Here is a 10950-nt window from a genome sequence, read left to right as displayed (position 1 = left end):
CTGCACAGAAGGTGCATAATTTTTATTATTGTTATTCTGTCTCTTTGGAAACAGGGGTATAAAACCCAGACTGTTTACCCAGAAGACATGAAATTTGGCAGGCAAGCAGAGGCTTCATTCCAATACCACATCCCAGCTGATCAGACAATTGATGCCAATGTAACAGTCAATTCAAACTTCAATTTTCAAAAAAAGTTAAAAATCACAAGTATGATTACTCTTAGACTTTCTAAAGAGGTTCAGTTTTGGTTTCCAGTGGCAATTATATCACTAGAACCCAAAAGGTCCACCATATTGTATTTTCTGTCATTTTAAATATTTTTGTGCACCACTTAAATAACATCTCTTACCAGACAATTTGACATATTGACATGGAAATTTAACTAATTTCTTAATTTGACATTTGTCTTTAAAACATATTAAACAGGCTCTTTCAGTCAAACAAAATGGCCACCATGAGCCAAATCTACATAAAAAATTCATGAGTGAAGAATGAAGAAATAGGCCCGCCACAAGTCACAATGATTGTCAAAAAGCATCACTTCGACAACATTCAACAACATCTCTTCCTCCTTATAAGAAATGGCCTGAATCTCATGAAAAGTCTGCTCCAAGTCACTTCAAAACAGTATGGCTGCCACAAGCCAATCTAATTGGCATTACCAGATGTTCCTTCAAAAGTATTTGAATTATGCATACAGACCCACTGCAAGTTGGAGGCTTCTGTACCAGTTTGTGGAGTGGCTGTGACAGAGCTCCAAAATCAGACACACAAAAAAGGTTGGTTGTAAGAAGTTAACCCACAGAAACTGTGTACTTCCATGGTAGTCTGTTACCCTGCAGTCTCACACTCCTGCCACTGTGTGTGGGTAGGTGGATACATGCCCATTTTCATAATGGGCATAATGGACATGTTTTAATTTGACTTCTTGTAACTTCTGTAATCCCCTGTCTAAACTACTCATATGTTCCAAAAAGTTTTTTTACAAAAAGAAATATCATCCAAGTAAATTAAACGAGCAGTCCATTGCAAGTCTGCTAGGGCTAATTCCATTAGCCGTTGGAATGTCCTGTGTTACAAAGAGTAAAGTGAAGAACGTTGAACAGCTGGAGCATTGATCATTATTTCTTTTCGACAGCTGGTGGTGCTGTTGCATATTATTAAAAGGTGAAAATCAAGGAATTAGAATCACTCTAACACAGTGTTTTTGGAGCCCCCCCTGTCCTGCATATCTTCTATCTGTCTTTGCTCCAAACACACCTGATTGAAATGACTAACATGCTCTTGATTAAATCAGGTGTGCTCAGCTAATCAAAAGTGATGCCACTGATGAGTCAGGTAGGCAGAGCAGGGAAAGATGGAAAACGTGCAGAGCAAGGGGGCCCTAAGAGCAGGATTGAGAATCAGTGCTCTAACACATGCTGTTTGGTTGTTGCTTTTTGTGAACTAACTTCCCAAGTTCTATTGTCTACAGAACAGGGGGAAACGGGTCTTATGTCCTTACTGTCAGCTCACACTCTACCGGCCTTTGAGACAAGTTGGGGGAAAAAAGCCCCACGCCCAAAGCAACCTGCTTACAATTCAGAATGGATTCAGATTGTGGTGGAAAGGTAACTTAAATTTCATCGGTGTGCCACAACCTATTGAATAACTAATGAGAATTTTTAAAGAATTTAAAGTTTTCTTACTTTTTCAGGCCATAATCTATAAAATTTGCTCATCAGCACCTGCATCAGGAACAGTAATGATTAATTTACACTTGCCCTAATGGCCTCTTCCCTCACAGGAGAAATGACATTTCACATTTCAAATGGTTTTTGTGGCTGTGTTTAAAATGGCTTCATTCAAAAATTACTGCACAGCATCTTTTCTATCCTGAGACCTTCTTTTTCCTATTCAGCAACACAGGACAAAGGATGAATGCTTCAGATCGAATGGGAGAATCAAAATGTTCTTAAATGATCATTTTAAGATTCATATATTACATTACATTCAAGTATAAGTTTAATATGTTACAGTGGGATTTGTTTATGAATGTGATCATGACTTTGGAAATATGAAAATATATTACATTAAACCATAATTATCATAAAATTAAAAGGTGCTGGTGAGACCCTTTAAAAGCTTTGATATTTATCCAGTTATGTAGAAATGTCTCCCTTGGAGTTCCTGGTGTCATATGAATAAAAATATCTCTTAACAATGATTATCAGCACTGATAAACTTTGTCTTCTTTCATGCCTCATTAAGCATTAAAAAACGTTTTTAGTACCTTTAAATTATCTGAATATCAAACGTGATCTTTCAGCTTCCAACCGGCCTCAATCCAACAGCAAAATAAATATGGATTAGCTGACTTTTTCTGCCAGTCCCCAGTTAACTTGCTAATTAGTCAATAACTTGCCACACCAACAAAATCTATCAAACTTTTTAGAAAAAAAATATATTATGGGAATTGGTTATACATCTGCTTTTGCCTTTGCCAAACTTTCTGTTATCGTTTTGCGTACTTTAACAACAAATAAATAAAAGCAAGAGCACGCACTGTACGTGCCCTGGGCAGAAACTGCAGATATATTTAACAGGGAGCATCAGCCAGGCGCGAATGCTGCGCCGATCCACTCACATTTATAGTACATGAATACGCTAAACTAATCAACTGTTTACACTATTAGCCTATCCATGTCGTTTATACATCAGTGAATCTGCGCGGCTCTTGCTCGGCTGATGCCTGTGAATATGCATAGGGACAGACGCAACAACAGAAATGGCGGCATTCAGCTCTGCCGAGCTGGGTGGGTTTGGACGGATGGAGAGAGAACAGAAAAACACAACCCATGCAGCTGGTGATGGTTCGGGAGCTGAGACAACTGTGCGACAGCTAACGCTAGAAGAGGCCAGATGCCCAGTCTGCTTTGAGATCCTCCTAGAGCCGGTGACTATGCCTTGTATGCACTCGGTCTGTCTTCCGTGTTTCAAGCGGACTGTGGAATTGACCAGTTTGTGCTGTCCGCTTTGCCGACTGCGAGTGTCTAGTTGGGCCCGTAGACATTCTCGGGAGAAAAGCCTTGTGAACACCGAGCTGTGGGATAGAGTTCGGCAGAGTTATCCCGAGAAGTGCAAGCGAAGAATGGAACAGAGGGAGGGAGAGGCCGTAGGAAAAGGTACAGTGCACTACCTTAGACAACTAGCTAGTTCAAAACTAACAACCGTGATTAACAATTAGTGGCATTTTTCTCCAGTAATTAAACAGCCTAGGTGTTGTCTTTTTACTGATAGCTTGCAAGTCACTTAGATAAATGTTAGTTAACTGTCTTGCTAGATCACTACATACTATTACGTAATAGAACCTTGACTAACAAGATGCGTTTTACTATATTGTGGAATGATTTGAAAGAAATTAAATTTAGGATACTAAATTAGAAGAGCACATCGTACAACAAAGTTATCCCTGTATGCCTCATGATTAGAATGCTCAGGATGTGTGTTTTATGTAACGTAAACGTTTATTATCGCAGAAACCTCAGAAACATTCCATAATATCCCCAAACACAAATATTTTACACATGTGTACACATTTCTGAGAATATGTAGTATAGCGGAACCTGTTCACTGAAAATATGTGAATTATTGCCATTTGGTATGTTGCATATGTCTACTTCGCATTGAATGTACTTGCAATATATTCTTCGACAGAACAACATATTTTTCAGTATAATGTATTTCATTTCATATTTCATTTTCGTATGGGTCTCAACGATCTTGTTAAAGTGCTTATGTCACTACAATGGTAAATTTTCATAACACAGTATTACTCTCTATGACCTACAGATGGACCATAAATAAAAATTCTTCTTTTTTTTTCCTGGTGAACTAAAAGTCGTGAATGTACAGCAACATTCTTAATGTAGCGCTGTAGACAGTGGTCTATCATAGCTGTGGTCCTGGGGGTGGAATTTGACTCTGATCTGCAGCAGCTGGGCCCTGTTTCCACCTGCAGGCTCTATGGGCTTCTGTTCCTTTTCTTTTCACTGTACTTGGCTCACGCCTCTTTTTGCAGCCATTGCCTTGATGGCTGGGGCACCTCTGAGTCACTTGAAAGCATAAGAAGAGAACAGATACTTTTGATTTAAACCCCCTCCCTCACTTTTTATTATATAGGACTTTCATTTACAGTTTTACAGGACATAAAAGTTTAAGGCAAAATAACCAGAGGAAAGGACCCCCTAAAAAACCAACCTGAAATTCTTTGGATAGTTTAAAAATAAAGAAAAAAACTTTTGGGACAAAGCATTTGTGGGTCCCACGGGTATACTGTATTTGTATTGATGTATAGTTGTGGAATGGCTCATAATAAATACCAATAAAGATGAGTACACAAACTGAAACTGTGATTATGTAAACACAACATATCATTTTGTTTAGTGATCAGTTCAAAGTCAGCCTTGCGCTTGTGATAGTTCTTGGCTTGATTTTTGACAGAACACTTCCAAGATCTCTCCGTGCATGAGAGAGATTTTGTGTCAGCGCAGGTTAGCCCACTTAATGCTGTCTCAAATAGACTGCCAGCTAAGAAGGTTCAAAGGGAGAAATCACATCTTTTATGTCAGATCAGGGTATTTTTCACCTGCGTCAGTCCAAATGCTCCCAAAGATGCTTTGAAATCAAAGTTTGAAAGAGTTTCAAAGAGTCCTGATTCTAAAATATCCTCTGCCCATCACACAAGTTTATTTGCATTTCTCTTTATGCTAGAGGCAGATGAAACAAATGAACAAAATAGGAAAACTGTCTGTTGATATGTAGGAAGGTTGTAGGCTCAAAAGTAAATGGGGAACAGGTGTGGTCACTAGTGAGTGGCTGTAGCTCAGTAGAGATGCAACATCAGCGTCCCTGTTATTAGTAATTTTTGAACTTTGAAATTCTTAGGTCACCGAACAGTTTTTGCCATTTTATGTAAATATGAAAGTCATCCTCTGAAGGTAATCCAGGAGTTTTCTCATGTTAATTGATTTCTGTATAAAATGCTTGTTAACTGCAACAACAGTGATGTTCAGCTCCTGTGTTTCCTCTGTCCTCTATCAGGGGTTCCATTGTTTAACCGGAGGGTCTGGTGCTGATTGTGTTCCTGTGCTGACTGAGGATATGCTGTCTGCTTTAGACCATGCCCCTTCAAGACTGTTCATATCGAGCTGAAGAAACACTGCATTATTGGCTCAGACTGTTATTGCAGTTACATGGAAACACAATATTCATTTGTTTAACATTCATGGTTTATTTTCCAAAGTGGCACCAACAGACTGTCAGACAGATTATAATATTTTTGTAGCATTCCTATCAGACATGTGCTGGTTTGTAGGGTATGGATTTTCAGTCAAATAAATATTTTTTAAAATGGAAAATGCAAAGCTGCTGTGTGTTTTTAACATCTGCTTTTAAACTTTTGCTGTGCTGTTTTGAGTTTGGTGTGTGTGTCTTACTATCATTGATTTCTTTTTCTTCAGAAATAATATTTCGTGCTCCTGTTCACATTTGCAAACCTGGAGAGATTCGACAGGAATATGAAAAACAAAAGAAAAAGGTTTGTTTTTAAATGTATTGTTCTTACAATGTTATTTACTGGGTGTTAGTATTAAACCTGTCTCCTCTGTGTGATTAACTTTGTATTCTTGTAAGGGTTTATATTTTCTCATATATTTATTATTATCAGATTGCCAAAATATTCTTCTCATTAAGTAAATAAATTCTATTTTCCAGTAGAATGGGAAGTACCCTTTAAAAATTTGATCATGTAGAGTATTTCAACCTTAATATTTATTTTTCCATGATGTGTTCCTAAACCAGTAGAAATACTGTTTAAAGAAAGTTTTTTTGCAGTATTTTGGAAAAATCCAAATGTACAGGTTTTTAAAGGATTATAATGATTATTTTTGCATAATCCTCAAACATTCAGTATTGTTTTTATAATTTATGTGAAAGTAACTGTCAGACAGCACCATCATGTCCTCAAAAGTCTAATACACAAATAATTAATTTTTAAAAATTCTTAAAAAGTATTGGAGTACTGGCAGTACTTAAGGAAAGACTATATTATTTATAAAAATAACCTCACAACCTAATTGAACTGATCCCTTGAAAAAAGGTTTTGAAGTGTACATTTATAGCCTAAACAGCAACGTAAGGTATGCAACGTAAATAAGAAGCTATGACTCAAAATGGCGGACAACAGTAAACAACAGCAGTGAATTTATCATTGAAGCTATTTTGCCCATATTTATCTTGCTGAAAATACATTTTAAAGAAACAGCATGTGTGAGTTGTTCCTGAAGATGGCCACAACAGTGCATGTACTCCATTGCATATACTATGCACTCTTCAAGGACTCTCATTTCAGTTACTGCTAGCAACTCTGACAAGTGCCACTGCTCTCCACAGCAGAAAAAGTGCAAGAGTGAGACAGATTTCTGTCACGTGGTTGGTTTCATGCTTTGCAGCATGGCCCTGTCATGTATCTAAAATATGAAAAAGATTAATGTGTTATCCCGGGTACTCCCGGGTCTTAAATCCTGGCATTTTCTTATGCATTTCATTCTTATTTTATGAGACCACAGTCTCTTCTGATGTCATGCAAGAGTGTAGCTTTACTGATAATGTTCTTAATTCGGTCAGAAGTTAAATGTGTAAATGTCATGATTTGCTTACGTTTTAGAGTCTTGTATTCCTCCAATGTAAAAAGCAGAGAAAAGTGTCCAAGCTTTCTTTGTGCAGATTGTGATTTTTAACTGTTTTCATGTCATGTGAATTAGATGGAGGAAGAAAAGGAAAAAGGAGAAAAGGCATCAGAGGAAGACATTCATAAGATTTTGGAAAATGATCAGAGACAAACGGGTAACCAGAGGAAGAAAACAACCTGTCACAAGCCTGTGGAGCCTGGACTGGTAGGAAACCAGTGATGTTAGCCTGGATTCAGCTACACAGCTACACCTGAATGTGACCTCAGGTTTGGCTGCATATATATGGCCTTCGGGTCAACGTTGTCCCTGTCTGGTTAAATTGTGTAAAACTGACTAAAGATGTGGCAAAATGTGTTCACTAGAACTGCTGTAATTTTGAGCAGTATGAAGAAATAAAAGCTATTTCAAAAAACATGTATATGTTACATTCCATGTAAGTATTGTATTGGCAGCACAATGTAGCACTTCAGACCTATATTACTGCTTTAATCCATCACTTCATTTGGGCTTCTCACCCAGTTGGATGCTTATGTGAAATTAGACATTTTCTTCTTTCTTCAGATACCATTGACCAAGGAGCAAGAGGATAAAAAGAAGAAACATCATCACCAGAGAAAAGAAGAGTTCGGAACACTAAAGCACATCCAAGATTCTGTAAGGTTCTATTTCTGTTCCTGCTGGCTGGGGGCAAACTGTGGGATTGACTTGGATGTTTGGCCTCATAAAGGACCACAGCTGTGATCAGTGCAACAAGCAGATTAACCTCTAAACTAAGAATAAATATTCAGGCTTTTATGTGCTAGCAATGCCCAGCACAAGTGGTGTTTGATCAGTGCCTCATTTCTTCTGCAGGTCCTTGGGGTGTTATCAGACTCGGAGAACGAGGAGCCCATAGGGAAAAGGACCAGACACACATCTGCTTTTGTTCGCAAAACCAGAAGCTCGTCAGGCTCCGGTCGAATGTAAAGCTCCTTTATCTGTTTGATATTATATTACTCTCCAGGTAGATTTACTTCAAGAAAGTGTACTTTAAGTGTTCTATTCTATTTTTTATTCTCCATCAAAGGTATATCCTTTCACTCTGGATGTTATGAAATGTGTTGTAAAACGGAACTAAATTTATGTACTGAGTTAATTATTGATACACAAGTTGATGTATTCTAGATCACTTTATATTTTTCACTTTCCACTATGTTGTAATGTGAGTGCAAAAAATAATAGACCTCCTTTTACTGGTTCTTAACAGTGTTCAGAGCCACGTGGGGCGACGCAGTAGAAGCTGCACCAGTACTGAAGAGGGCAGAGTGAGGAACAGTTGCCTATCCCGAACGGCTGCTGTAGCTAAGGTATATTTCCTGTTTCTGAAAAGGCACTGGTGCATCAACATAGCCAGAATTTCAGATTCCTTTTGTGTCTATGAGTGTGCACATGCCTTGCTTTGTATTATAGAAAATCACATTCTTAAAGAAGTGTTTCCTTTGATTTGAGGCAATATATGTTAAAATGTCTGTTGGGTGAAGGATAGCATTTCACAAAATTGCCTTGTGTCTTAGATCAGCGGTCCCCAACCAGGCACATTTGCTACTGGGCCGCACGGAAAGGATAAATAATTCATTTTTATTTTTTTTAAATTGGTAAAATAAAATAGTAGCCTAATAATATTAAAGTAATTAAAATAAAATAAAATTATAATTATATACAATTATAGGCTATTCATGCAGTAATTACATTGAATTTGGTGCAGTCTGTTGGTCCTTTTCTCACCACTAATATCTCTGTCACACAACAGTTTACAGATTTTGAACTTGAGTAATGCGCGCACCGCAAGTTCATCACTTACTATGGTCTGCGTGAGCTGTGTTGCCCGGCAACTTTATACTAGCTAGCTGACATGAATGAAAACGTCGCTGGAGCTTCTTCGGAAGGGGTAAGGGAGATAAAAGGCCCAACCACGATGTCAATAATGCAGAGACAGCAGGTCCTGAGGCTGCAAAAAAAAAATAAAAAAGCCTTATTCAATAGGAAATACGATGAGTCCTACCTAAAATATGGCTTTATTGCGACAGGTGACTCGCGTGCTCCAAGCACCCTGTGCATAGTATGTGGAGATAGGCTATCTAACAAGGCAATGACGCCCTCAAAACCGCAAATGCAAATGACGGTGGCCTTAAAAGTATGTTTGAGAACTTCATATCTGCCGACCTTCTGGCTGAATATCCTGAGATAGCCGCAAAAGCACTGAAAACGTTGCTTCCATTTCCAACATCCTATCTCTGCGAAGCGGGGTTTTCCGCAGTAACGGCAACAAAAACGAAATTACAGAGTAGACAGGATATAAGGAACACACTTCGGGTGTCACTGTCTCCCATCACCCCTAGATGGGACCGTCTTGTTGCTGGGAAACAAGCTCAGGGCTCCCACTGATTCAGCGACATGGTGAGTTGCAATGTTTTTAGACATAGAAAAATATGCACTTTATGTTTTTATAATATCATCACGTTTGACCTCCTTAAACTAAAATGTTATGAAAAAGCGGCTATACTAAACTTATAGGCCTAATCGGTATTCCAGTCGAGTCGTGACACCCCCCGACAGCCGCTCCGGGAAAATACTGTCTGTATCACTGTTTCTCAATCCTATTCCTGGAGGCCCACTGTCCTGCATATCTTCTATCTATCCTTGCTCCAGACACACCTGATTGAAATTAGTGTGCACGCTCTTGATTAAATCAGGTGTGCTCAGCTAATCAAAAGTGCCACTGATAAGTTCAGTCAGGTAGGTAGAGCAGGGAAAGATGGAAAACGTGCAGAGCAGGGGGCCCTCATGAGCGGGACTGAGAATCAGTGGTCTATATGAAACCGGTCTGTGGTGCAAAAAAGGTTGGGGACCGCTGCCTTAGATCATTTTCCTCATGCAGTTAAGTTGAGAGGCAACAAAACACCTTTGCTCGTGACCTTTTCATTTACCATCCGCTTTCTGTGTCCTTTGCAGACCAGCATTGCCTACAGCTCCAATGCCGGAATACTACTGTCCTCTGAAAACAGCCGATCCTTTTCCGCTCCCATCCTTGCTCCTGACAAGAGGCTTGCCTGGCGGGGTGTGGTGGGTTCAGCTGCCCCACTCATGCCCCCAAACTCCAAACCAGAGAGGTCCATCAGTCCTGAGAGCAATGACAGCATCTCGGAGGAGCTCAACCATTTCAAGCCCATTGTTTGCTCGCCCTGCACACCTCCTAAGAGGCTGCCAGACGGGAGGATAGTGGAGCCGGTCATAGTGAAATCCACGCCCAGGAACCTGAGCCAGAGTTTCCACAAAGCCACCAGCTATGAGGCCAGCCCAACCATCCTCCACAAGTGGAAGCAAATTGAGATGGACCGCCAGTGCACCAAGATGACCTCTAAAGGCACCATCACCAGCCCCATCTCTGAAGACTTCATCCCCAGTCAGAGCCCAGGCGAGAAAAAGAACAAACTCTGCAGCAGGACTCTGGAAAAAAGCGTGCTTAAGGACCACCTGACACAGGCTGACACCTCAGGACAGGACCGGGGCAAAACGTTAACGGGAAATAAGCGACGTTTGTTATTTGACACGTCTGCTGTTGAATCAAACGCCTCCGCAAACCAGTCAGCAAAAGTCCACAGCCCAACAAAAGCCCAGTCAACACGGAGGACTTGTAAAGGGACCGGCAGAGTCGGGTGTGCTCTGTTGAGTGGGACACCTTCAACTGAAGAGGTGTCACACGCATGTGGCAAGTGTGCAGGGGCCATGCGATGCAATCGAAGCCCCGCAAATGTTCAGGATCAGACGAACGACTCGAACGGCAGGGATGGGGTCAACAGCAGGCCTACCTCACGGAGGGGCCGGAAAAGGAGGCAAAAGACCAAGCATTTGGAAGAGGCAGGGAGGGTGAAAGGGCCCAGGCTGCAGAGCAGAGAGGACGGTGACATGGAGCCTGACTCAAGTTGCTTGTATGCACAGCGGCTGCAGCAGGAGAGGGAGGACCGAGAGCTGGCTCTGAAACTTCAGAGGCAGTTCAACATGGAGAGTCAGATGGCAGACAGGCGAAAGACGAGCCCTGACAAGTACCCTCTCCGCTCTTGGTCCTCTCACGAGAGCCGCATGGAACACTGTCCACGTCGATCGGTTAGAATCTCCCAAAAAAAACAGGCACTTTAGCTGCAGCTGTTAAAAACTTTGTTACTCACAGATTGTTGCCAA

At 40.4% G+C, this 10950-nt stretch overlaps 1 protein-coding gene across 2 annotated transcripts; it reads left to right on the top strand.

Moving 5' to 3' along the window:
• The first annotated feature begins 2759 nt into the window (after positions 1-2759).
• On the top strand, positions 2760-10943 carry LOC118774861 (E3 ubiquitin-protein ligase RNF169-like). Of its 2 annotated transcripts, XM_036524413.1 has the most exons (8): positions 2856-2936; positions 3038-3165; positions 5503-5579; positions 6805-6936; positions 7294-7386; positions 7585-7694; positions 7979-8078; positions 9724-10943. In XM_036524413.1, exons 2-8 carry the CDS (start codon positions 3132-3134, stop codon positions 10906-10908), a joined length of 1731 nt encoding a protein of 576 aa, XP_036380306.1. In that variant the 5' UTR covers positions 2856-2936; positions 3038-3131; the 3' UTR covers positions 10909-10943. The 2 variants fall into 2 exon arrangements, with proteins under 2 accessions (XP_036380305.1, XP_036380306.1); XM_036524412.1 differs by having other exon boundaries at positions 2760-3165.
• Positions 10944-10950: the final 7 nt, after the last annotated feature.

This window comes from Megalops cyprinoides, chromosome 3 (assembly GCF_013368585.1).
Source record: "Megalops cyprinoides isolate fMegCyp1 chromosome 3, fMegCyp1.pri, whole genome shotgun sequence".
Lineage (NCBI taxonomy): Eukaryota > Metazoa > Chordata > Actinopteri > Elopiformes > Megalopidae > Megalops > Megalops cyprinoides.
This window is presented reverse-complemented; position numbering and strand designations above follow the sequence as displayed.

Excerpts from the sequence above, each read along its gene's own strand:
- LOC118774861 (XM_036524412.1), top strand. The coding sequence starts at position 2,769 with ATGGCGGCATTCAGCTCTGCCGAGCTGGGTGGGTTTGGACGGATGGAG. Across the intron at positions 3,166-5,502 it reads GGGAGAGGCCGTAGGAAAAG|AAATAATATTTCGTGCTCCT; the intron begins GTACAGTGCACT and ends CTTTTTCTTCAG. Across the intron at positions 8,079-9,723 it reads GAACGGCTGCTGTAGCTAAG|ACCAGCATTGCCTACAGCTC; the intron begins GTATATTTCCTG and ends TGTCCTTTGCAG.